We start from the raw sequence: 21,466 nt of genomic DNA, 5'->3' as shown, positions 1-21,466 counted from the left end.
TTAAAACTGCACTTTCCACCTTTGACACGCACGCATCTTCAAATAAAGATTTGATTCGGCATTTCCATCGTTTCTAATGAGAGTAAATAAGAAGCACTGCTACCGCTGGCTGGTCTCAGGTCAGCGAACACCTACGGATCAGGCCAGCCCTATTTGGGAATGGAATCCCGGACACCAACTTGATTGACGCTTCAGGAGAGCCAATTGGAGACGGGGTTCGACACTCGTGACCAATAGTAAATATCCAGTACTCTGTGCTCCAACTTTTTATTGAAGCAAGACCCCTCGAGTCAGCGAGGCATGCACCTTACTTTTTTCTCGCTGAGTTCCTGGAAATCATGCTCGCAAAGTGCGAAAACATCGGGGATGCTGTGAAGTCTTTCATTGCCGGTTTGTGGATCGCTTTAAGCGTCTGTTCGGTGTGTGTTCGCGGCCAGGAGGGTAAGAAAACGCCTGTTATGTTGACGCTTTTGATAAGATAAGGATTGTGACGTGGGAGACGGATTTTCGCACATTTCGTTAGCTGCAACTAGAGCTGATAAGTAACTCGCTAGGTTTGAAGAGTTTTCCCCGTTTTTTTTTAATTAATCGCACGATTATTAATAATCAAGACTGATGACGTAGGATGAGCGCCCAGTCGGCTGCCTCCTTTAAAACACATTTCTGCTGTGTTTAAGATAGTTGTTGTCATATAACCCTGCTAACTATTGCTGTTTAATGCATTTTCATCAGAAACTATTATTGGAAAGGCCACCATGCCTTGTCCTGTATTCTGCACTGTACACATCCACACTTATTTTGCTGTTCCGATCATCTTTATGGCTCTAAGCCAGAATTAAAGTGCATTAATGTGTCTGTATTTAGGTGCAAAGGTCGCCGATTGGAAGTCATGTTAACAGTTTTTACAAACTCTTTCCTTGCCCGTGTACCTAGTGATCCCAGCAATCCTTTCCCAGAGCCTTTTCTTTCTTTCAACACATCAGTCTGGCCTGTTATGAATCACAGTGACCATATATAAACATAGACAAACAAGCTATTGCCCTGCAGACTATGACTCCACCAGTCAGCCATACCACAAATCTTCAGTGCTGTTTTTGTCTGTCTCTGGGGCTTTGATTTCCGCACATCGGAAGATGATTAAGCCCTGGATACATCATTATTTAACTTAGCAAATATGCTATGCACCAGCTTTGGTGGGGCCTAGGTTTGGGGGAAACATTTCTACCTCCGGCATTGAATAAGGCGATGTAGTGACAGGTAGCATAGGTGAACATCCTGTCTGCTAGTGTGGACCTGTAAGGACCTGCCAACAAAGCATGAAGTGGAAAACTGCTGGCGTGTTTCTGATGGACTGTCTGCTATCCTAACACCCAAGCTTTCTGTGGTTTAGCTCCTGAGATTTCTAAACAGGTCAGAACAGCCTGAACACGAACCCAACAGACTGTGGGTGAAACAGCCCAGTGATCAGGGGAGCAATTACTGGTCACCCAGACATTTCCCAAAATTACTCCCTCTTTAAAGCTGGGAAAAGTCCCCCGTGGCCGGCCTCCGGAAGGTGACAGATCCATGCTCTGCTGCCCAGAGTTACAGTATGTGGCTGCGGTATTTCCAGGGAATCCTTTGGGGACTTGAGGGGGGACAATAACAGTCGAAGGTTTATGATATGAGGAACTGAAGTGTTGTTGGGAAGGAGGTGACCAGCTCGGCTGATGCAGGAGGAGACACAGGGCGAATGGAAGGCTACTCTGTAACTTCCAGTCAACAAATATTCAGGAGCCTTTTAAGGGAAGCAAGGACAGCGCTGGTGTTTAGGCTCAGACTGACCCTGGTGCCTTCGTCAGGTTTTGACCATTCTTGGAGCACACTACTTGGGGGAGTGAAAAGTGAGGGCGGGGAGTGTTGGTGTCTGAGCTTGTCACCCCCGCAACACCAATCTCTGTGTGACTCCTGTGGGAAATTTTGAATAAAGTTCTTTTTTTTTTTTTGGTGACCAACAGGAATCTTAAACCGTCTGAATGTTTGTGTTTTCTGTTCCTCTTCAAGTGTTAGTCATAGCAAGCTGTAGTATATCAGCACTATGCTTTTTTTTCCTTGCTTGCTTTTGCCTGGGGAAAAGCACCTCTTGGTACTTAATCTTAAACAATTATGTTTTGCTCTGCATCCAACGTTGCAGGTCACAGGTGTTACAGTTGAGCTCTTCCCTCGTTGGTATTTCAAAAAGTCGTGATGACAGAAGGATAAACATGCCCTGAGCTGCCGTACATGCTCAGATTAGACTCGTTGCTCATCTGTCTTGAAATGGTGTATTAACAAAGCCTTTAATATTTGCATTTAATTAAGAGAGCCAGTTACATAGCCGTCTCTGGTTATGTCATTTTGGCTTTCCTTAAGGTCTATAATTGCACTCTGCTCACTGCCGTCAGCAGCTGAACAGTTGAAAATATTAATCAACTAGCTGCTGACTCAGTTTGTAAAGATTTGTGACCAAAAGGCAAAAGATGTTGAGATGAGTGCCGGGAAAAAATGTTAGTAATGGAGAAGTTTAAGCAGTTAAACATGATAACTCAAGAAGGAAGTCACCAAGGATTTTTAAATTGATATCAGTGGTCAACTTTTCTAAAAAAAAAAATCACTCAGGATTTTCAAATTTATGCCACAAGTGCATCTGTTCGGAGGCTGAGAGGTAGCAGTGGTAGCACCAGTATTTTTTTATGTTTGAATGTTTCATAGGTCAGCGTTAAGTGGCCTGACAAACAAATAAAAGGAAAACATTCCTCTTGTCTGGATGGAGCGTCGGTGAAGAGACAGCCACTGTCGCTCAAGACCACTTTAACAACATTGCAAGGAAATCTGGCTCCTTGGAAGGAAAATTTAAATGAATGAGGCGCGGATTAAGACCTCTGTATCGGTTTTAGAAGTGAGTGATTAGGAAACATGAAACTGAAAGAAAAGGAAATCAGAAGTCGTTAGAAGTTAATCTTGATTTTTACCGTGTGAACTGTGCCCTTTTTTTCTTGTCGTAGCTTTCTTATAGTGCTTGTTTTGTGTCAGGTAATGGCTGTGGACATACGCTGCTGGCACCAGAGTCGGGCACCGTAGCCTCCCAGAACTATCCGGGTACCTACCCCAGTAACACCTGGTGTAAGTGGAGGCTTCGTGTACCACAGGGGCGCACGCTGCGACTGCTCTTTGGAGATTTTGACGTTGAGAGCAGTCCAGGCTGCAGCAATGGCTCTGTGATGATCACAGACAAAAACGGAGAGCACAGCCTGGGTGAGCACACCTCTTGATTGTTTTATTTATTTATTAATAGATAATAAAGTTAACATTTTTGGTGGGAGAATAAATGAATTTACTATGTTGTAGAGAGTTTGGGGGTCTCTGACATATCAGTCAACAAATTTACTTAAATGTTTCTTTTTTATTTTAATAAACATCAAGTTCAAGCTCTCTCCACATACACACTGTATGACACATCACATAGGTATGGCCTTTAACTGACCCTTCAGACCTGATTCTAGGGTCTCCTTTCACTCCCTGTCACTCTCATCACGTTTGCTGACCCCACTGTGGGAATGACCCTCACTGTCCAATTGTAGTTTTTCCTCATAAAATCACTTTGTGTCCATTTCTTGTAAGTTGTTAAAAGTCCATTTTAGTGTATTGTTTGCCAGCTCACCTAAGCCACCAGTCAGTGCTGTCAAAACATTACCCCGCAGGTTCTCCCTGTGACCCCCACTCACACAAACTTTGCAGCTGGGAATGAAAAGCTTGCAGCTGCCTGATAACCAGATAATCAAGTGTTGTGGAGTGAGGAAGGAAGGATCAGAGTTTAGAAGCACTGCTTTAGCATCATTGCCCTAAGAAAAGTGGTCTAACTGCATAATGTTACCCTGAGGCAATGAACCAAACAAATCCTGTTTTTAGTAAGTAAATGAAATCAAAGTCTGTCTTTCTTTCAGGCACATGCACGTTAGTTTTAGCAGCAGCAGGTATTGTCTCATGGTTCCTGAAAGGACTGGGACACCACCCCCCTCCAAGTCAAAGGTCAAACTGTTCTCATCCTTATTTTACTGAACAGCGACATGTCTTGTGTCATTAATTTAAAATGTATAAATACACATTTTAAGGGAGAGGGGAATACCAAAAATGTGGTCACACACCAGATGTCTGATGAGAACTTTCCCGTGTCCTCATCAAATCTTAATTGACATACTTGCTGACAGAGACTTTGTTCCCTCTCATTACTGATGATCATCCAGTCTGGATTGTATAACTCACTCAGGACATGCCATTGTGTTGATGCACTGACAGAAAAGGCAAACCATATTTCACAGGAGACGTGTAGGTTTCGCAACCAGCTGCATCGCATCCTGAGGGCATAAAAGTTGCTCCAAATTAAGGGTTGAGAGATTCAAGAGATGTTTCACTAGGCTGACTATTGTATACATCATCAGATTTCACAGCGCCTCACATTCTTATAGAAACTTCTTTTTGTTTTGTTTTAGTGTTTTTCTGTCTAACAGACTGTCAACTCTTCATTATTAAGGACTGGAAATGGATGTTTATAGTGCACCGGCGTGTGTGCTGACAGACGTATTTATGTTCTTGTGCTTTATAAACGTAGTTTGTGGGAATGTGTGTTCACAGGTCCACTGTGCGGGAAGCTTGATGCAGCCGGGAAGAATGTGACATTTAATAGCAATGAAGTAACAATAATGTTCAAGTCGGGCCCACATCGCTCTGGACGAGGGTTTCTGCTCTCTTATGCCACAGATCAGCAGCCAGGTACTCCTATAATTTATGCCTTCTGACTGATGTCATGCTGGGTAACTTTTGATGGAAGCTTCTTTGTTATTCCGATTGCATTGGTTTATTTTTTTTTCACCATTTATTTATAGCAGAGTAAATTTGACGCAGAAGGAAATAAAACCACAGAACACCAGAGCATTTCTGGCCTTGGCTAATCTGCAGGGCCAGGGATGAGCCTGTGAAATATTTTAAAATCAACTGTGCACCATATATAATAAATGCACACACTAAAGCACAGAAGCTAAAGGGGAAACAAGGCTGTTATAGCTGTTACATTATGGTTATTTGCCTGATTTATATGTTATATAGGTGCGAGTGTGGTTGTGAGAGAGATCTTTTTTTAAGTTTACACTGATACAATCATAACACTAGCTGTTCTGTGAATATTTATCCTTCAGTATAACACATTTGCCCGTGTGTTGACGTGCGCGTGAGTGTATGAGTCATTGCTTATTGGCATTCACCCTCCATCGCCTCCATGTTGGCTCCGGCGTGTTTGCTAAGTTCTACTCCTTCTCTCGGGCTGAATGGAATGAGGCCTCAAGCTTCAGTCTGTCACTTGGACCGTCTCGAGCTCTCCTCCCCTCCTCTTCTTCAGCCTGTTAACCACTCCAAGCCCACTGCCGTCCTGTATTCGTCGATATAAGGCTTCTGAATCCAGCGGCTACTTGTTTCTTGTTTTCTGGGGGTTTTTTATTTGTTTTTCTTTGTACCCCGGCCAGTTGTGACACACATACACCCGGTATGTTTATTCATGGATTAAACCACAAATCTCACTAAATGATACACAATATCAGATTCTCCTTGGGTATTTTTTTAAATAACCATGTAGCCTTACTTACTTAGTCTAAATATAGGCTATTCAGACTAAGTCTTAATTTTCCCGGCTGTGGCCTTGTGTACTGTGCACTATGTATCATAGTTTCCTGTTTTTGCTCAGTTGTTTATGAAATCCAGCAGAGTCTGGAGCTAAGTCTGTACTCAGACATACAAACCACTGTCTGTTGGCTGTGATCACACATGGACCTTTTGCTTTGCTCGCAGTAACAAAGGCGTTAGTCACATCAACAGTGATGACCACTCATGCCTGACTATAGCACAGTTGTAGCATCCCAGACCGTCTCACACAGTCTGTTGTCTGTTTGTGTGGTTGAGCGAACGCCGAGGTGGTGTTATGCAAGCCCGAGACACATGGTCCACCCGTACATGCTGTCAAAATGTTAAAAAAGATTCATTTTGAGGAGCGCCGTTTGAAGTTTTCTGTTTATGTTTTCAGATCTCATTTCATGTTTACAACGGGGATCTCATTTTAGCTCGCAGCATTTAAGGTAAGCCGTGGACCTCTGCGTCTTCATCTCCGATTCAGTAGAGCTACAAGTATTTCTCACATGTTCTTCTGCTCCTTCTCAGCGTGTATTGCCCTGCAGGATGCCAGAAGGTCACAGGGGACGTGTGGGGGAACTCTGAGCATGGTTACAGAGATGTAAGCTCAGCAGATTTCATTAGGAAAAGCTGTATTGTACTAGGGCTGCCACGATTAGTCGACTAGTCACGATTACGTCGACTATCAAAATCGTCGACGACTGATTTAATAGTCAACGCCTCGTTTGAAGCTTTGTAAGATCATAAAAGACCCAGGAATAAGTAGTAGAATTTAAGAGTGTAATAACGGACTGAAACAGAAGATGGCAGCACTGCATGTACAAGGATGCCAGCTGCCGTTAACCCCGAAGAAGAAGAAGCTGTGTCCCAGAATTCATAGTGCAGCCCAGCTCAGTTTACAACAATGGCGGCAGCTAGTTAGTTTTAATATTACTTTTATTATTCTTTCTGGGTCACAAAATAAACGTTTAACATATTTTCAGGCGAGAATGTAGCTGTGTAAACCTCAAATATCTGCTCAGTTTATCAAGACACCACATATTTTCAAAAGCGCTCCTACGTTTTCGGAGACGTCTGTTACCCACTAGCTCGATAGCTAGCCGGGGGCAAGGCTCACTAGATTCCGTGAGAACACCAGACTCCCGGCAGATCGTTTTCAAACCCACCGCTGTCTTTCGCTACTCAGGTTAAATATATATAAGTCACTTAGATAACTTCAAAATGTTATTATTTGGCTTTTTTTAGTATTTTATTTTTTCCTGAGTAAATCGGTTTGGCTGAGATTAAAGTTATAGTTTTTACACAGCTGAATAAACGTCAAACAGACAGCTGATTATCAGAAGTGTGAGATGCTCGAGAATATACTCCGGTGTCCCGTTATATTTTAGATAGCAAGGAGTTTATTAAACTTCACCGAAACAATCTGCAAATTTTATTAAAATTTAATAAACTATCATCTTGTCTTTATTTTTAGTTAGCACATACCTTAAACACTTAAAGCTGTAAGCTAATGATAGTTATATAAGAGCAGATGCATGCTTGTGCAATAAGCTGTACGTTTTATGTCCAATGGATGATGATCTGATTAGTCGACTAATCGCAAAAATAATCGGTGACTAGTCGACTATCAAAATAATCGTTTGTGGCAGCCCTATATTGTACTGTGCTTCTTATCAAATACATGTCTGAAAAGGCTCCATTTCTCTCTTCTGCCACAGACTTCGGTGCTGTGCAAGTCTGCAGTCCATGCAGGAGCTACATCTGACAGTCTGGGAGGCCATATCGCTGTGAATCGTGGGAGAAGCCTTACGCTGTATGAATCCACCTTTGCCAATGGAGTCCTTTCGAAAATGTATGTGTTTGTTTTCCACATTTTAAATGAGATCTTGTGGAAATGTCTAGCTGCTAGTTAATGTAACTGATTTGTATTGATTATCAATATTTCTTTTTCACTTCTTTTGACAGGGGATCACTTTCTGAAAAGAAGCTGCTTTTCGTCCAAGGTATGAGCCTGACTTTACATTCACAACCCCAAATAAAAACAGAATCTAGTGATTTGCTGATCTCGTAAAGCCATATTTTATTCTGGATCTGCTTCTTTTAACTCAAAATTTGGTGAAAGGTACAGAATGCAGACAGGCCATTTCAGTAGCTAGACTTTTCTACCATGAAGCCTTTCTGTTCTCACAGGTGGTTTAGCATTGTCTTGCTGAGATTATTAAGGCCCTCCCTGAAGTAGAGGTAATCTGGATGGGAGTGCATGTTGCTCTAAAACCTCTATATACTTTTCAGCACTGGTGGGGCCTTTATAGATGTGGAGACCTCAATTTAATATGCACTGACACCCCCGTACCATCGACCGTTGTCCACATATGGTTTCTTCTTTGGTTTAACCTGTACTTGTGAATGGCATGGTGAACTATGTTCACAGATTGACTTCTGGAGGTATTGATTTCTATGATGTAATCATTTGTGCTTTTAATGCAAAGATCACAGGGATCTGATTCAGAGTTTTGCGTTACTCTTGCACACACAGATTTCTCTAGATCCTCAGACCCTTTTGATGATATCATGTAGATGAGAAACTCTTCACACGTTTATGTTAACCAACATTATTCAGAAAGTGTTCCAAAATAATTGTTCCACAATTTGTAGACCCCGTTTTTTGCAGATTAATGAATCTCTGCCTCTCTATGATGCTCTTTTTTTAATAATAGATCATGTTACTGACCTGTTGCTAATTAACCTAATTAGTTGCATACATTCCACCAACTGTTTCTTTTTTAGAGCCACTTACTTTTCCAGCCTTTTGTACCAACATGTTTTTTATTATTATTTTTTAATAGACGTTTTGCTGCCATCAAATTTAAAATGTGCTCATATTTTTAATATAATAGTAAAATGTCTCAGTTTAAACATTTTGTATTGTGAATGAATTTATGAGATTTGCAAATCACTGCATTCTGTTTTTGTTTTGTTTATTAAAAATGTTTACATATTTTTTACATGTTACACGGTGTCCCAACTTTATTTATTTATTTTTTTAAATTGGGGTTGTATAACTTCAGATGATGACGTTTAATGTTCACGATGTTTGAGGAAAGTGTTTAGACAACCTTCGGCATGGCTGAGCGGTGTTCCAACAAAGGTAGGAAATAGGATGGACCCCTGAAGTGTAAACACAGGTGGTGGAGCAGATGGCAAACAAAGACCTTGGATGAAACTCTCTGAACATCCAGGATGTTATGGAGACTGGGGGGACATGGGTTGCATGAATGACAGTCTGAAAGGCAGAGTGACAGAATTGCAGTGAGTTTTAAAGAACGGGAAGCCGACACCTATTCACCCAGGGGTGGTGGGCAGGAATCCGAGTGGATCGGAGTGATGACGATAGAATAGCGGGCGAGAAGACTTGGACAGCGTGGGAAAGAGGAAGTAAAGAAAAGATGAGAACAGCAGGACTAGCGCAAACACCAGGGAATGCAAACACAGCTCTTCCTCGCTGAAGCTAAAGGCTTCATTACTATCTGAAACAACCGGTTTGCTGTTTAGCTTCTTTAAATAAAACGATTTACATTTCTGCACATTATTTGTTTAGGTTTTTCTTCTTCTTCTCACTTTTAAGGCAAAACAGTGTCCATTACTTTCTCGATTTCATGCAGTTCATCACAGGGAACATGAATCTGTGTGGTTTATAATGAAAACGTGTAGGCAAGTGTTACTATTAAGCTCAAATTATAATTCATCAGTTTGTTTGTTTTCCTTTGATCCGTGAACAGAGTGTAACAACAACTTGGCTGCTTCTGCTTTAAACGCCTCATCTTTTGCTGATAAAAACAGTCAAGAGCAGACAAAGTCAAGGAACGCCAGAAATAATGATTTCAGCCATAACTTCCTACTCTGGACCGCAGACAGTAGTGATCAGAGCCCGTGGGTGGAGATGGAGCTGAGCGATAGAAGCACCATCACAGGTAAAAATAACAATAATAAGTATTTATGTACAAAATATGCTTGGTTTAAGCAATTTATTGTGATTTCATGAATCAGAGATGGGCTATTTTTGTTGTTTAAAATCCACGAAGCCTTTTATTTCTTTTTGAATATTGATCTGAAACAAAATCAAACAAGCGTTGTTCTCTCTTTTGTCAGGAATAGTAACAGCGGGATCAGATGAGTACTACATGGAATCCTACATCCTTTTATTTAGTAAGGATAGAAAGAACTGGAAGCTTTACAAAGATGCTGCAAGCAAAGAAAGAAAGGTAGGTGTTCTACTTAATGCTTTCACTGCCCCAACGTCCTGAGCTTTTTAAAGCAGTAGACTTGCAGATGCTAACTCATTTTGGTCTTTGTGGCTCTTAGGTGTTTCAGGCCTACACTGATGGACACCTCAGAGTGCTCAATAGCTTGTTTCCTCCTGTGGTGGCTCGATTTGTCCGCCTCCAGCCGCTGAGTTGGCACGGGAGGGCTTCAGCTCAGATTCAGGTCCTGGGCTGTCCTGTTAGTAAGGCCACACCGAGGTCTTCCCGTCCACCAGGCGGTGGTAGGCAGTAGCTCATATGCTTCCAGATTATCCACAATAAAGTTTGGTTTGTTTGCTTTTAACATGGTTTGATTTGCAGCTGAGTTTCCTGATGTGAAGTTTTCCTGTCTCGATAATTCCCAAACAGACTCTCCGTCCATCAAAGTTAACTCGGGTCCACTGCTCCCAAGCCCCACTCCCACCACCACTGAGTGCACCGTGTTAGTTGAAACAAAACCGAGTATGTACTTGTGTCATCCACCAACTCACCTGTATGAAGTTTATACAAGTAGATTAGAGTCACACCAGTGCAAACAGGGCAATATAGCCATTAATCTGATAGGCAGCACTTTGTACTTTGTAATAACAGCAGTTGTTCAGTTGTTTACGCAGACTCTCTTGCACTCTTGCAGGCTCCAGTCAGCCAGTAATAGTAGCAGTGGGCGTGGCCCTCGGCCTGATGATATGTGGCAGTTGTGTGTTGGCTGGATTCTGGTTGAAGCGAAGGTACTGCACATGTACTAATGTTTAACTTTCCTGTATGGGCATACTGTCACTGAAACTGATTTTTGATACATGGATTGCTGTCACTAAATATCAACGTTCATTATTTTATTTAACCTCTGAGTTCGTTTTTTGTTATTTGAAATTGTAGGAAAAAAGATTCACAAATGAAGTACTCCTACTCTGTCCCCACAAGTAAGTCTAGCACTTTTCAGATTCTTTTTTTTAAATATACTTTTTAGTTATGAATCCTTTTTAATGTTGCAATAATTTTATGGTTATGATTTTTGTGTAGATTGTCAGAGTTTCAAGGAAAAGAGTTTTCCTGGCTCACAGTCGTACCCTCTGGTTCGAAACGTCCACGATGCACTACCAAACCCTCCTCTTAATGGTGAGAATTCACATTTTTATCAATTACAGGAAGCTGCTGGTGCTGCTTTGTTCTTCTGCAAGTGTCGTCAGCTGCTACCTTTGAAGTTTATTTGTCCTGCTAAGTGTTCGGCTCTCCATCTTTCCCGCTCTAATAGTCTCTAGCTTCAGTGGTCAGTTTGAGTAGCTCACGCCAAGCCTGACAGGCAAACAGTTCTCTCCACGGGCTGTCCATTCTTTCCTCTGGCTCAGCCCATCACCCGGTCACAGCATAAACATTCCTTTCTTTGGTCCACAGAGGCTCACTGAAAGAGACCCTTTAATTGGAGCTCGATACAGGGCACTCAGCCTACTCCCCCCCCTCCTCCCAGCAGTCCCATCTCTGCCTCCCTTACCCCTTCCCTCAGTGAGGGGGCCCTTCTCTGAGAGTTCCAGTGATAAACAGGACAGACGGTCAATGCTAAGACAATCAAAGCCCTCAGTAAAGCCTGTCTAATTAAAATAGCTCTGGGTCTTAGACTCCCTGTGTGCTCTTGAAAGTCCAGGCCTCCCACACCACGGTGTCTTCTGCGAGGACAAAGAGTAGTCTGGATGGATCTAAGTGCTAGACCATCAGCCCTCATCCTTGCGATTGGATGAGACGTTGTTGGTGGCCAGACTTCTCGTGCAGCGCTCTGCATTGTCCTAGAGACAGCTATTTGGTAGAAAAGAAGCAGAAGTTTCCCAGAAATTGATTTGCAAGATGTAAACAAGAAGTGGAGTTTTTCCCATTATCGAAAGTAGCCTGCTGCTAGATGTTTTAGTATCTGTGTGTTTAAGTTTGTGTAAAAATGTCTTGATGCATGGTCAGTCATCCAGGTCAGGAAATCACAAAAAGTTGATGTTGTTCATCTGGATGTCGCATTTCACTGAAAATGCTGCATCCAGATGAACAAAATCAACAATCAAACCATCAAATCATATAAAAATAGTGATCTGCGATCTACTGATCTGGCAAACCAAGAACTTTTAGGAGCTACAGTTCTGCTGGTCGGAAATGCCGACAAATCCCATGACTTTAAAAGCACCCTGATGGGAGTTGCGGTGCATATCTTCACTCTGTTAAATGTAGAGTCTGTTTGTGCACCAAGAAAGTCTTCAGAGGAAAACTACCTCACAGAATTCAGAGCGACTTTTAGGATAAGCCAGAGTCGTTCTGGATGCTGTGCAGAGATAAAACTGAACTTTTGTGGAGAGAAAAACGGAGCAGCAGCTGACAGAAAGAAGACCAGGCTGCTCTGTGGTTGGCTGGCACGAATAAAGGGAAGAACAGATTTTATTAAAATTCAGATTTTGTTGTTGTTGTGCAGGCACTTCAAGAAGCTGGCTTCTAAAGCAGACCTTAAATGTCTATAGGATACAGCAGCTTCAGTTTTTAGAACCTGAACATTATGTAAAAGTCTGCATGTGTAAGATGTAAGTAAATGTGCCCGGGCCCCTCGAACTAATCAACTGCCAAATCCAATTTATGAGGCAACACTGAGTGAATAAATGTATTCACTAGTTTATTGTGTTTTTATCAAAACAGTTTGGATTTTTAACTTTCTGCCATAGTTGCAGGATTGATGCTACTCTCTTATTGGTCTTATTTATAGTTAGGTCAATCAGGTAGGTCATGTCATTGGTAGCGTTTATGTGTGTTTCACTGTTTCTGTCTGTAAACTAGGGCTGCCACGATTAGTCGACTAATCACGATTACGTCGACTATCAAAATCGTCGACGACTGATTTAATAGTCGAGGAGTCGTTTGAAGCTTTGTAAGATCACAAAAGACGCAGGAATAAGTAGTGGGACTTAAGAGTGTAATAACGGACTGAAACAGAAGATGGCAGCACTGCATGTACAAGGATGCCAGCTGCCGTTAAACCCCGAAGAAGAAGTAGCTCTGTCCCAGAATTCATAGCGCAGCCCTGCTCAGTTTCCAACAATGGCGGCAGCTAGTTAGTTTTAATATTACTCTTATTATTCTTTCTGGGTCACAAAATAAACGTTTAACATATTTTCAGGCAAGAATGTAACTGTGTAAACCTCAAATATCTGCTCAGTTTATCAAGACACCACATATTTTCAAAAGCGCTCCGACGTTTTCGGAGACGTCTGTTACCCACTAGCTCGATAGCTAGCCGGGGGCAAGGCTCACTAGAGACCGCGAGAACACCGGACTCCCGGCAAATCGTTTTCAAACCCACCGCTGTCTTTCGCTACTCAGGTTAAACACAAGTCACTTAGGTAACTTAAAAATGTTATTGTTTGGCTTTTTTTTTTTCAAATGTATCAAATCAAAATAATCGTTTGTGGCAGCCCTACTGTAAACACCACAGCTCGAAATGCAGGGGGTCATGTTAACAAGCCATTTATAATTTACCTTGCATGCACTGAGGTCTTGAAGGTCAACCTAATGATTTATTTCTTTATAAAAGCCTTGTAAGGTGTGTATTGTCAGCATGTAGAAAGTACTGTATAAAGATTTGAAATATCATGTCACATTTGACCTCTGACCTCTTCTTTACGGTGAAGTAAGTTTACATAGTAATTAAATTTCATAAAAGGTCGATCTTTAAGACTGTGCTTAAAATTCTGCTGCTTTTGTTCTTATTGGCAACAATTAGGAAATGATATACCGGCATATGGAGATACTAGATCCAAATATCATGACACGTTTGACCTCTGATCTCACGAAGGTTTGCTGTATGTCAGGTGACCAGGAAAAAAAAAATCTTGTATGACTTTTCTTACATTTACATTTTCTCTTTTCTTCTCTAATCCTCCTAGACTATGCTGAGCCAGCTCTTACACCTATTGGACATAAAGTTGGCTCAACGTTTAAACCTTCCTCAGAAGAGTGTTATACTACCCCCTTCACCTGCAGCCATTATGATACTCCTGGCTGCCTGCCCGAGTATGCAGAGCCACTTCCTCCAGAGCCTGAGTATGCCACTCCGTTCTCAGATCAGCCCTCTGACTCCAGCATCATTCCTGCACCGACATCCAGCCACAGTCAGTATGACTGCCCCTCACACAGGGTGCTCTTCAATGGCTACTGCACTCCCGCGCTACATGCCAATGGACCAAGACCAGTCAGTGCTGTCTATGCAGAACCCAAGTCTTGTGATTCTTTACAACAGAAACACACATACGAAGATCCTTTGTGAGCACAGCAAACTTAGACTCAGGAAAAGGCTCTTTGGAGTTGAAATGTGTGTTGGCACCAGAGCAACACTTGGAGTGGTCTGAAGTTGAACAGTGAGCTGGACAGTGCTGTTCAGAATGCACTAACTGGACCTCCCGTGAGTGATGTACCCAAGGAAGTCACTATGCATATGAGGGTATTCAGACTAAACACTGAGAGCCACGTGGAGGCAGATATTTCCATCAAGGAAGTATGGGATAGTTTTTTTTTCTTCATATTGCACAAATAAATACAGGCTCAGTTTGTCTCAGAGATACTGTTTGATGAAATGTTTAATCACATAACTGCACTTTCCAAAAGCACATACAGAAATGTATGTGTAGTCTTCTCCACAAATTAAGGCAAAAAAAAAAAAATGAATATGTTACAAAGCATTGTATTCACAATGTATCATTTCAAAAACATTTATGAAGCACTATAAATTGTAACCTGTAACAAAGAGTACTGTTATAATTACACATAACCACTAGGTGGCTGCCACGAGCTTCAGACGTTAAGCAACAATGGACTGTGTTATTATTTGTCTGTGCAGATAATTATCACCCGGTAACATACCAACAGCTAAAAATAACTGCTTGGATTGTAGTACAACTCAGAGGCACGAAAGGCAATAAGATGACATAATTAGGAAGGACTGTCCTTTGCTTGGATGAACAGCCCTTTCAGCCACTTTTCCTGGAGAACGAAATTCTGTCTAGTTAAACAAGTTTCCAGAGGAAGAGTACGTTCCTCTGCTGGAGGCCGAGTTATCGCAAAGTGTTAACATTTTTTTTAAAAAAACACCTTCACTGGCCTTGTTTGTTAGGCCTTTGCTGCTGTATAGCACCTTTCTCAGAATTACAGAATTAAGTGAAAAATTATAATAGTTATATTTGTATACTTGTATTTGTTTTTTTTACTTTATATTATATCCCATGGAAAGTTGTTTTTTGTATAGAATACATGTGATTTTATAAATGATTAAGTTACTAAATAACTTAATTAAACCTGTGACACTGATGTTTACTACAGATCCATGTTTAACATATACAATTGTACTTGTTCCTATTTCATTCCTATTTCAAGGCATTTTGTATAAAAAGAGCCAGGTGGCAGTCCTCAATCCCATAATAAAATGCTACTAAAAGCCCATCAAATTGCATTAATGTGACATGCTTTCTGGTATCATAATACAACACTGGGACTACACCTCTTCCACTGCTGGATAAGGCACAATTACACAGACGTGTTAGCAACCAGTTGGTTTGGTGTGTGTGATGGATGGACATCAGGCTCTCTTGGAAATTTTTTTTTTTTTTTTACCTGGATATATAAAGGACTGCTAAAATGGGGTAAATCTGTACATACACGACACTTCACTCACATGCATCAGGACTGAAAAGCTGATGGAGAATAGAAAAAAAAAATACATGAATTCTAAAAGTGTTTAAATAGAAAAGGTTTAGCGTTGACTTTCAGCACAATCTTAGTGTGAAATATCAGAAAAACACTTAAAAAGGAGTGCAATATTACTGAATTTCCAATTTGAAAGCAGTTTTGCTTAAAGAACAGATTCCATAAGATGTTCAGTCTGTTATAATCTTCCAGCCGCAGTAATTTACTCTCTTTCACTTTCAGCATCTGTGCTGAACTCTTCCCTCTGCCCCTCCTCCTCTCTTCCCTCGTGGGAGTAATGCACCAGAGACTGGTGTCTGTTCCTGGACAGTGCGTCTTTAAAGCGCAGGCCACAGTCTTCGCATGCATACGGCAGCCCCTCTCTTGCTCCTTCTGGCTGAGATTTGCCCTCGTTCCCACTGATCGGTGTAGAGGCGGGATGAGAAGCAATTAAATCTGAGGAATCCCGAGTATTCAGAACTCCGTGTGAGTCGATACCTGGACTGTTGGGTGCATTTAACGCAGCGCCGGTTGGAGGTGTAGTTCTGGGGCGCCCGGGCTGACAAGCACGACCTGTGGGTCCTCGGTACACGCCTCCAGTCTCCCCTGTGACCTCAGGAGCCAGCCCGTGGACTGTGCGGTAGTGGAAACGGATCCCGGAGCGGTTGGAGAAGCCCTTGCCACAGATGCTGCAGATAAAGGGTCTCTCTCCAGTGTGGATGCGAGTGTGGATCTTTAGCGCTCCGGACTGGGTGAAACACTTGCCACACTGGTTGCAGCGGTAGGGCTTCTCTCCTGTGTGCGTCCTCTGGTGGGCACGCACCCCTGCCAGATGGGGGAAACCTCTGCCACAGAAGCCACATGAATATGGCTTTTCACCCGTGTGAATCCGCCTGTGGATCTTCAGCGCTCCAGACTGGCTGAAACTTTTCCCACAGTCGGAGCACGAGTAGGGCCGTGCACCAGTGTGCACATTGAGGTGTATGCGGAGGTTGCTGTGTGAATTGAAGGCCCTGCCGCACTCTGTGCAAATGAACCCGGCTGGTTTGTGAGCGTGCTCGGAGCGCTGGTGTTGTAGCAGCTGGGACGGTCTAGAAAATGAGGCGGAGCAGTGCATGCAGAGATGCAGTGATGACAGCAAGGTTGAAGAAGTCCTAACCCTCTCCTCCTGCTGCTGTGCTTGCCTGTGCTGGCGGTGGCACACCTGATTACAGGCATGAAAGGAGTGAGGGCAAGACAAGCATGGAAACGCGCCAGAGAGCCGAGCAGAGTGCGAGTGGGCGAGCTGGGGGCAGGGTAAACAGGACGTTAAAGGGCAGTGGTGGTGGTGAAAGTGATGGTGAGCGTGGGTGTGAGAAAACGGGGAGTCTGTGCCCTCCTGGCGGCCTAGTGTCTGGGTACAGGTTTGCAGGCTGGGGTGACAACACAAGTGGGGAAACATAGAAAGATGGGACAAAGACGCTCTTGAAGGAGGCACATCAGAGTTTTGGTTCTGGCTCTGAGTCCCTCTGTCTACATCCTCGTTCTGTGATCGGCTGGGCAGGCCCGTCTCTAGCTCCGATGTAGTGGTGGTGGTGCTGCTGGGTAAGGTGGACTCTGGTAAACACATGCTAAGGCTCACTGGACCAGCAATACTGAGATCTTTTGGGTGGGATATGGTCTCTGAGTGTGGCGGCAAGGACAGAGGCTGTCTGGATGTTAGGGTCTCAAATGAAGGAGGGGGACCGGAGAAAGGGCAGCCAGGGCAGGTGCAGGCATGATGCAGATCTAAAGCTGAAGGACAAACCGAACCACATCAGTAGGAAAATTACATTTACAAGAAAATAGGTGGACTTGTTTATTTACACGGCTCCTACCTTCTCTCCGGTCTCTGGTCTCTCTCGCCCTCTGTGATGCCCCTGCACCCATCTTTTCCTGAACAGGTCTAAGTGGCTCAAGCGATGTAGCTTTGAACGCAAGAGCACCATCAGCAGCACCACCTCCTGCCACGCCCCATGCTGCATTAAGCACATCTGGCGGATTTTTTGAGGAGTTTCCAGATGTGATAAGGTCACCGAGGAACTGATGCATCTCCATCCAGGAGCACTGACCATGCTGCAAAAGGTACACAAAGCATGAGTGCAGAGGCTGCATGTGGTGAGTGAACAGAGACTCCACACAGTCCAGTTAGCTGGCTCGTGTGAGCTACTGGCTGCTCTCAAAATAGGCTGAAAACGTGACGTTTTAGCTAAAGCAAACAACAGACTCGCTTACTTACAATATCGCTACACTTGTCTTTGTCCATGAATTCAAAATAACGCCGCCGCTGGCGCCACAAAACCCACAGCAACGAATTTAAAGTTTTAAATTTCGATAGCACGAAGCTGGAAACGATAAAAGAAAGTGCACGCTTTACAGCTTTTACACCTCGGCTGTCGACCATCCGTGTAGCCCACTTAAAACATCCCGTCACCAGGCATTGTAGTTCCGGGATTTTTAAATCACGTGACGGGAGTTGTAGTCTTTTTGCTTTCCCCTTCTTTTTCAGAAAAGACGGGCGTTTGTTTATTTATTTTTTTAATATCTACTGGTAAGTTGTATTATTTTTTATGTATTTATTCAATTTATAGCATTTATTGTATCCTGATAAACTGATAAACTTTTCTGTTATGTCAAATATCAAATGTGATTTTTGACATAACAGTTACAATTAGGCTGTAGTTACCTACATGTTTTGTTTTGTTTTGTTAGGTTACACCTATTCCACTGCTGGAAATGCAGATCTATTCAGCCAATCACACAGTACCTGCTCAGTACATTTAGGTGTGTAGACATGGTCCAACGGTCCAGAGGACCTGCTGAAGTTCAAATTGAGCATCAGAATAAGGAAGAAAGGTGTTGGTGAACGGTTGTTGGTGACAGGCGGGCTGGTCTGAATATTTTATAAAGTGCTGATCTACTGAGAGTTTTCCACAAAACCATCTCTAGGGTTTAAAGAGTATCAGCCAAAAACAATAAATATCCAGGAAGCATCAGTTCCTCGAGTGGTCAGAGATCAGAGGAGAATAGCCAGGCTGCTTCAAGCTGAAAGGAAGGCAACAGTAACTGAAGTAAGCACTCATTTATGTAGAAGAGAATCCCTGATTTACTCCCTGATGCAGACAGGCTACAGCAGCAGATCACACCAGGTGTCACTCCTGTCAGCTAACTACAGGAAACTGAGGCCACTGTTAAATCTTGCCTTGTATCAAGATTTTTTAGGCACATTTGGGCAGAGCATGATTTAAACACCACGGTCTACCTAAGTAATGTTGCTGACCATCTGCATCCCTTTGTGACCACATTGTACTCATGTTTCAATGGCTGTTTCCGGGAGTATAGTACACTATGTTGCAAAAAAAGCTCAGATCATCTGAAACTGGTTTCTTGAACATGAAAATCAGGTGGCTTCACTGTATTCAGGTGGCTTCTGCGGTCGCTAGATGTCAATCCAATAAAGCACCTTTAGTTGGGGTGCAACAGGATGTGGAGCAGAGAAATCTGCAGCTACTGTGATGCCATCATGTCAAAATGAACCAAAATCTTGGAGGAATGTTTCCAGCACCTTCTATGCCATGAAAAATTAAAGCTGCTCTGAAGACCAAAGGGGCTCTAACCTGGGACTAACAAAGTGTATCTAATGAAGTATCTGATGAATCTATGTCTATGCACACACAGACAGTGGGTAAATATATAATGCCTTTTACACCCAAAACTGTGGCCTAATAAATATATTTTTAAAGTTGTTATTGACATGAAATTCTCACCAGATGTCGATAACAACCAATCCAGTCCACACATGCCAAGAAATTTACCCATAGGTGGCCATAAATTATGTGTAATAATGAGAAATAATGCAGTGAAAAGTATTGAACACACGAAGAAAGGTAGGCACAATCTATCAGTAATTAGAAAGCAACCCTGCGGCTTTAATACCAGCTGGTTCAGTCCCAGCTGATGGCTCATAAAAATGTTTCATTACCAAGTTGTCAAATATCTCATGATGAGATCTCTCACAAAACCTTCCTGTTTCAAAATATACTGATGGCACTGATTACAGAAATTTCTAAACTACTGAAGGTTGCACTGAGCACTGTTGGGGCTCTAATCTGGAAGTGGGAAGATTTCTGGCAGGAGTGAAAAGAATAATCAAGTGCCAGGGACCACTTGTGGAGAACTATGGAAAGACCTGCAATCAGCAGGCAACTCAAAGAAAACAGTACTGCACTCAACTGCCATGGCCTGTATGCACACTCACCACACAAGACTCCATTGCTGAAGAAAAAATACATTGAAGTGTGTTTAAAGTTTGCTGAAAAACATTTAGAGAAGCCTGTGAAATACTGGGAGAATATAGTCTGCTCAGATTAGACGTAATTAAACTTTTTGGATGCCATGTCTGCCATACCAGCAGTGAAGTTTGGAGGTGGGAACATCACGCTCCGGGGCTGTTTTTCACCCTACGACACTGGCATGCTTCATATAACTCCTGCCATCTATGATGATGACGAAGATGAAACAAGGGTGGACATTTCAGCAAGACAATGATCCCAAACACACCGCAAAGGAAACTTGGACTGTTAAAGAGAAAAGAAAAGCTGCTAGAATGGCCCATTAAATCACCTGACCTGAATCCAAGTGAAAATCTATTAAAAATAGAGATCATGGAAGGGACCCACAGAAGCTCCAAGGTTGATCCAACTAGTTTCTCCATATAGGAGGCATGTGAAGCTGCCATCACCAGCAAAGGCTTTTATACAAATTATTACATTTCAGTAAGTGTGTTCAGTACTTTGTCCCTGTGTCAAGGACATCTGTGGCTTGATTTTTTTGCATGTGTGGACTGGATGGGTTGATACCAACATCTGGTGGGAATTTAATGTCAATAGCACCTTTAGAAATACATTTACTTAGAAAATTGGTGACGTGTTCGATACTTATTTTACCTGCGGTGTATATCAAATCAAATCAAAATTTATTTCTATAGCACATAATAATACAACAAAGTTGACCAAAGTGCTTCACAGTCGGTCAGAGCAATAGCATAAGACAGAAAAAAAAGAAACAGTTAAAAGGAGGGCAGGAAACAATATGAACAATATAGGGAAAAAAACATAACTAGCCACGAAATAACATATTAGTTTAAATCAAAAGCTAGACTAAAATAATAAGTTTTAAGACGCAATTTAAAAGACTGGATGGACTCAGAGGAATGAATATAAGGAGGGAGGTTATTCCAGAGTCTAGGTGCTACAACAGCAAAGGCCTGATCACCTCTGGACTTCAGACGAGACCTCTGTTGTGTCAGGAGCATTTGATTGGAAGATCTAAGTGCCTTATTAGGGATATACAAATGGAGGAGTTCGCATAGATAGCTGGGAGCCAAATTGTTTAAAATTTTAAAGGTAAGCAAGATAATTTTGAAATTGATATGATTTTCAAAAGGGAGCCAATATAGGTTGGCTAAAACAGGTGTAATGTTGGCATAATTTCTAGTACCAATTAAGAGACGCGCAGCTGCGTTTTGAACTAACTGGAGCCGGTGAATAGAGGAAGACGGATGGCCCGAGTAGAGGGAATTACAGTAGTCTAATTTGGAAGTGATAAGCTTTTCAAGGTCCTTCAAAGATAGATATCTGACGCAGCTGGTAGAAACTGGTTTTTTTACCACAGAGGAGAGCTGTTTCTTGAGTTTGAAAGAGCTGTCCAGGAAAACACCAAGGTTTCTAACAGTGAGCGAGAGATGGCTAGCAAAG

The 21,466-nt window shown here is 42.4% G+C and overlaps 2 protein-coding genes across 2 annotated transcripts; one reads left to right on the top strand and one right to left on the bottom strand.

Moving 5' to 3' along the window:
* The first annotated feature begins 251 nt into the window (after positions 1–251).
* On the top strand, positions 252–15,473 carry si:dkey-34d22.1 (discoidin, CUB and LCCL domain-containing protein 1). Its single transcript, XM_006795933.3, has 15 exons — positions 252–441; positions 3,052–3,273; positions 4,651–4,788; positions 6,089–6,140; positions 6,223–6,295; positions 7,413–7,546; positions 7,660–7,697; positions 9,474–9,665; positions 9,844–9,956; positions 10,057–10,237; positions 10,365–10,457; positions 10,630–10,723; positions 10,872–10,915; positions 11,016–11,111; positions 13,901–15,473. The coding sequence occupies exons 1-15, from the start codon at positions 339–341 to the stop codon at positions 14,278–14,280; spliced, it is 1,953 nt and encodes a 650-aa protein (XP_006795996.2). The 5' UTR covers positions 252–338; the 3' UTR covers positions 14,281–15,473.
* Positions 14,573–18,114, bottom strand: LOC118454583 (uncharacterized). The gene is made up of 3 exons (XM_035910004.2): positions 17,950–18,114; positions 17,549–17,786; positions 14,573–17,465 (listed from the first exon to the last, which is right to left on the bottom strand). Exons 1-3 carry the CDS (start codon positions 18,112–18,114, stop codon positions 15,916–15,918), a joined length of 1,953 nt encoding a protein of 650 aa, XP_035765897.2. The 3' UTR covers positions 14,573–15,915.
* Positions 18,115–21,466: the final 3,352 nt, after the last annotated feature.

The sequence above is a fragment of the Neolamprologus brichardi genome, chromosome 11 (genome assembly GCF_056152115.1).
Source record: "Neolamprologus brichardi isolate AB-2024 chromosome 11, ASM5615211v1, whole genome shotgun sequence".
Classification (NCBI taxonomy): domain Eukaryota; kingdom Metazoa; phylum Chordata; class Actinopteri; order Cichliformes; family Cichlidae; genus Neolamprologus; species Neolamprologus brichardi.
The sequence above is the reverse complement of the archived record's forward strand: the minus strand, read 5'-3'. Positions and strand labels throughout refer to the sequence as shown.

Excerpts from the sequence above, each read along its gene's own strand:
- si:dkey-34d22.1 (XM_006795933.3), top strand. The coding sequence starts at position 339 with ATGCTCGCAAAGTGCGAAAACATCGGGGATGCTGTGAAGTCTTTCATT. Across the intron at positions 9,666-9,843 it reads CGATAGAAGCACCATCACAG|GAATAGTAACAGCGGGATCA; the intron begins GTAAAAATAACA and ends CTCTTTTGTCAG. Across the intron at positions 10,238-10,364 it reads TTCCCGTCCACCAGGCGGTG|ACTCTCCGTCCATCAAAGTT; the intron begins GTAGGCAGTAGC and ends ATTCCCAAACAG.
- LOC118454583 (XM_035910004.2), bottom strand. The coding sequence starts at position 18,114 with ATGGTCGACAGCCGAGGTGTAAAAGCTGTAAAGCGTGCACTTTCTTTT. Across the intron at positions 17,787-17,949 it reads AAGACAAGTGTAGCGATATT|CATGGTCAGTGCTCCTGGAT; the intron begins GTAAGTAAGCGA and ends TACCTTTTGCAG. Across the intron at positions 17,466-17,548 it reads GACCAGAGACCGGAGAGAAG|CTTTAGATCTGCATCATGCC; the intron begins GTAGGAGCCGTG and ends TTTGTCCTTCAG.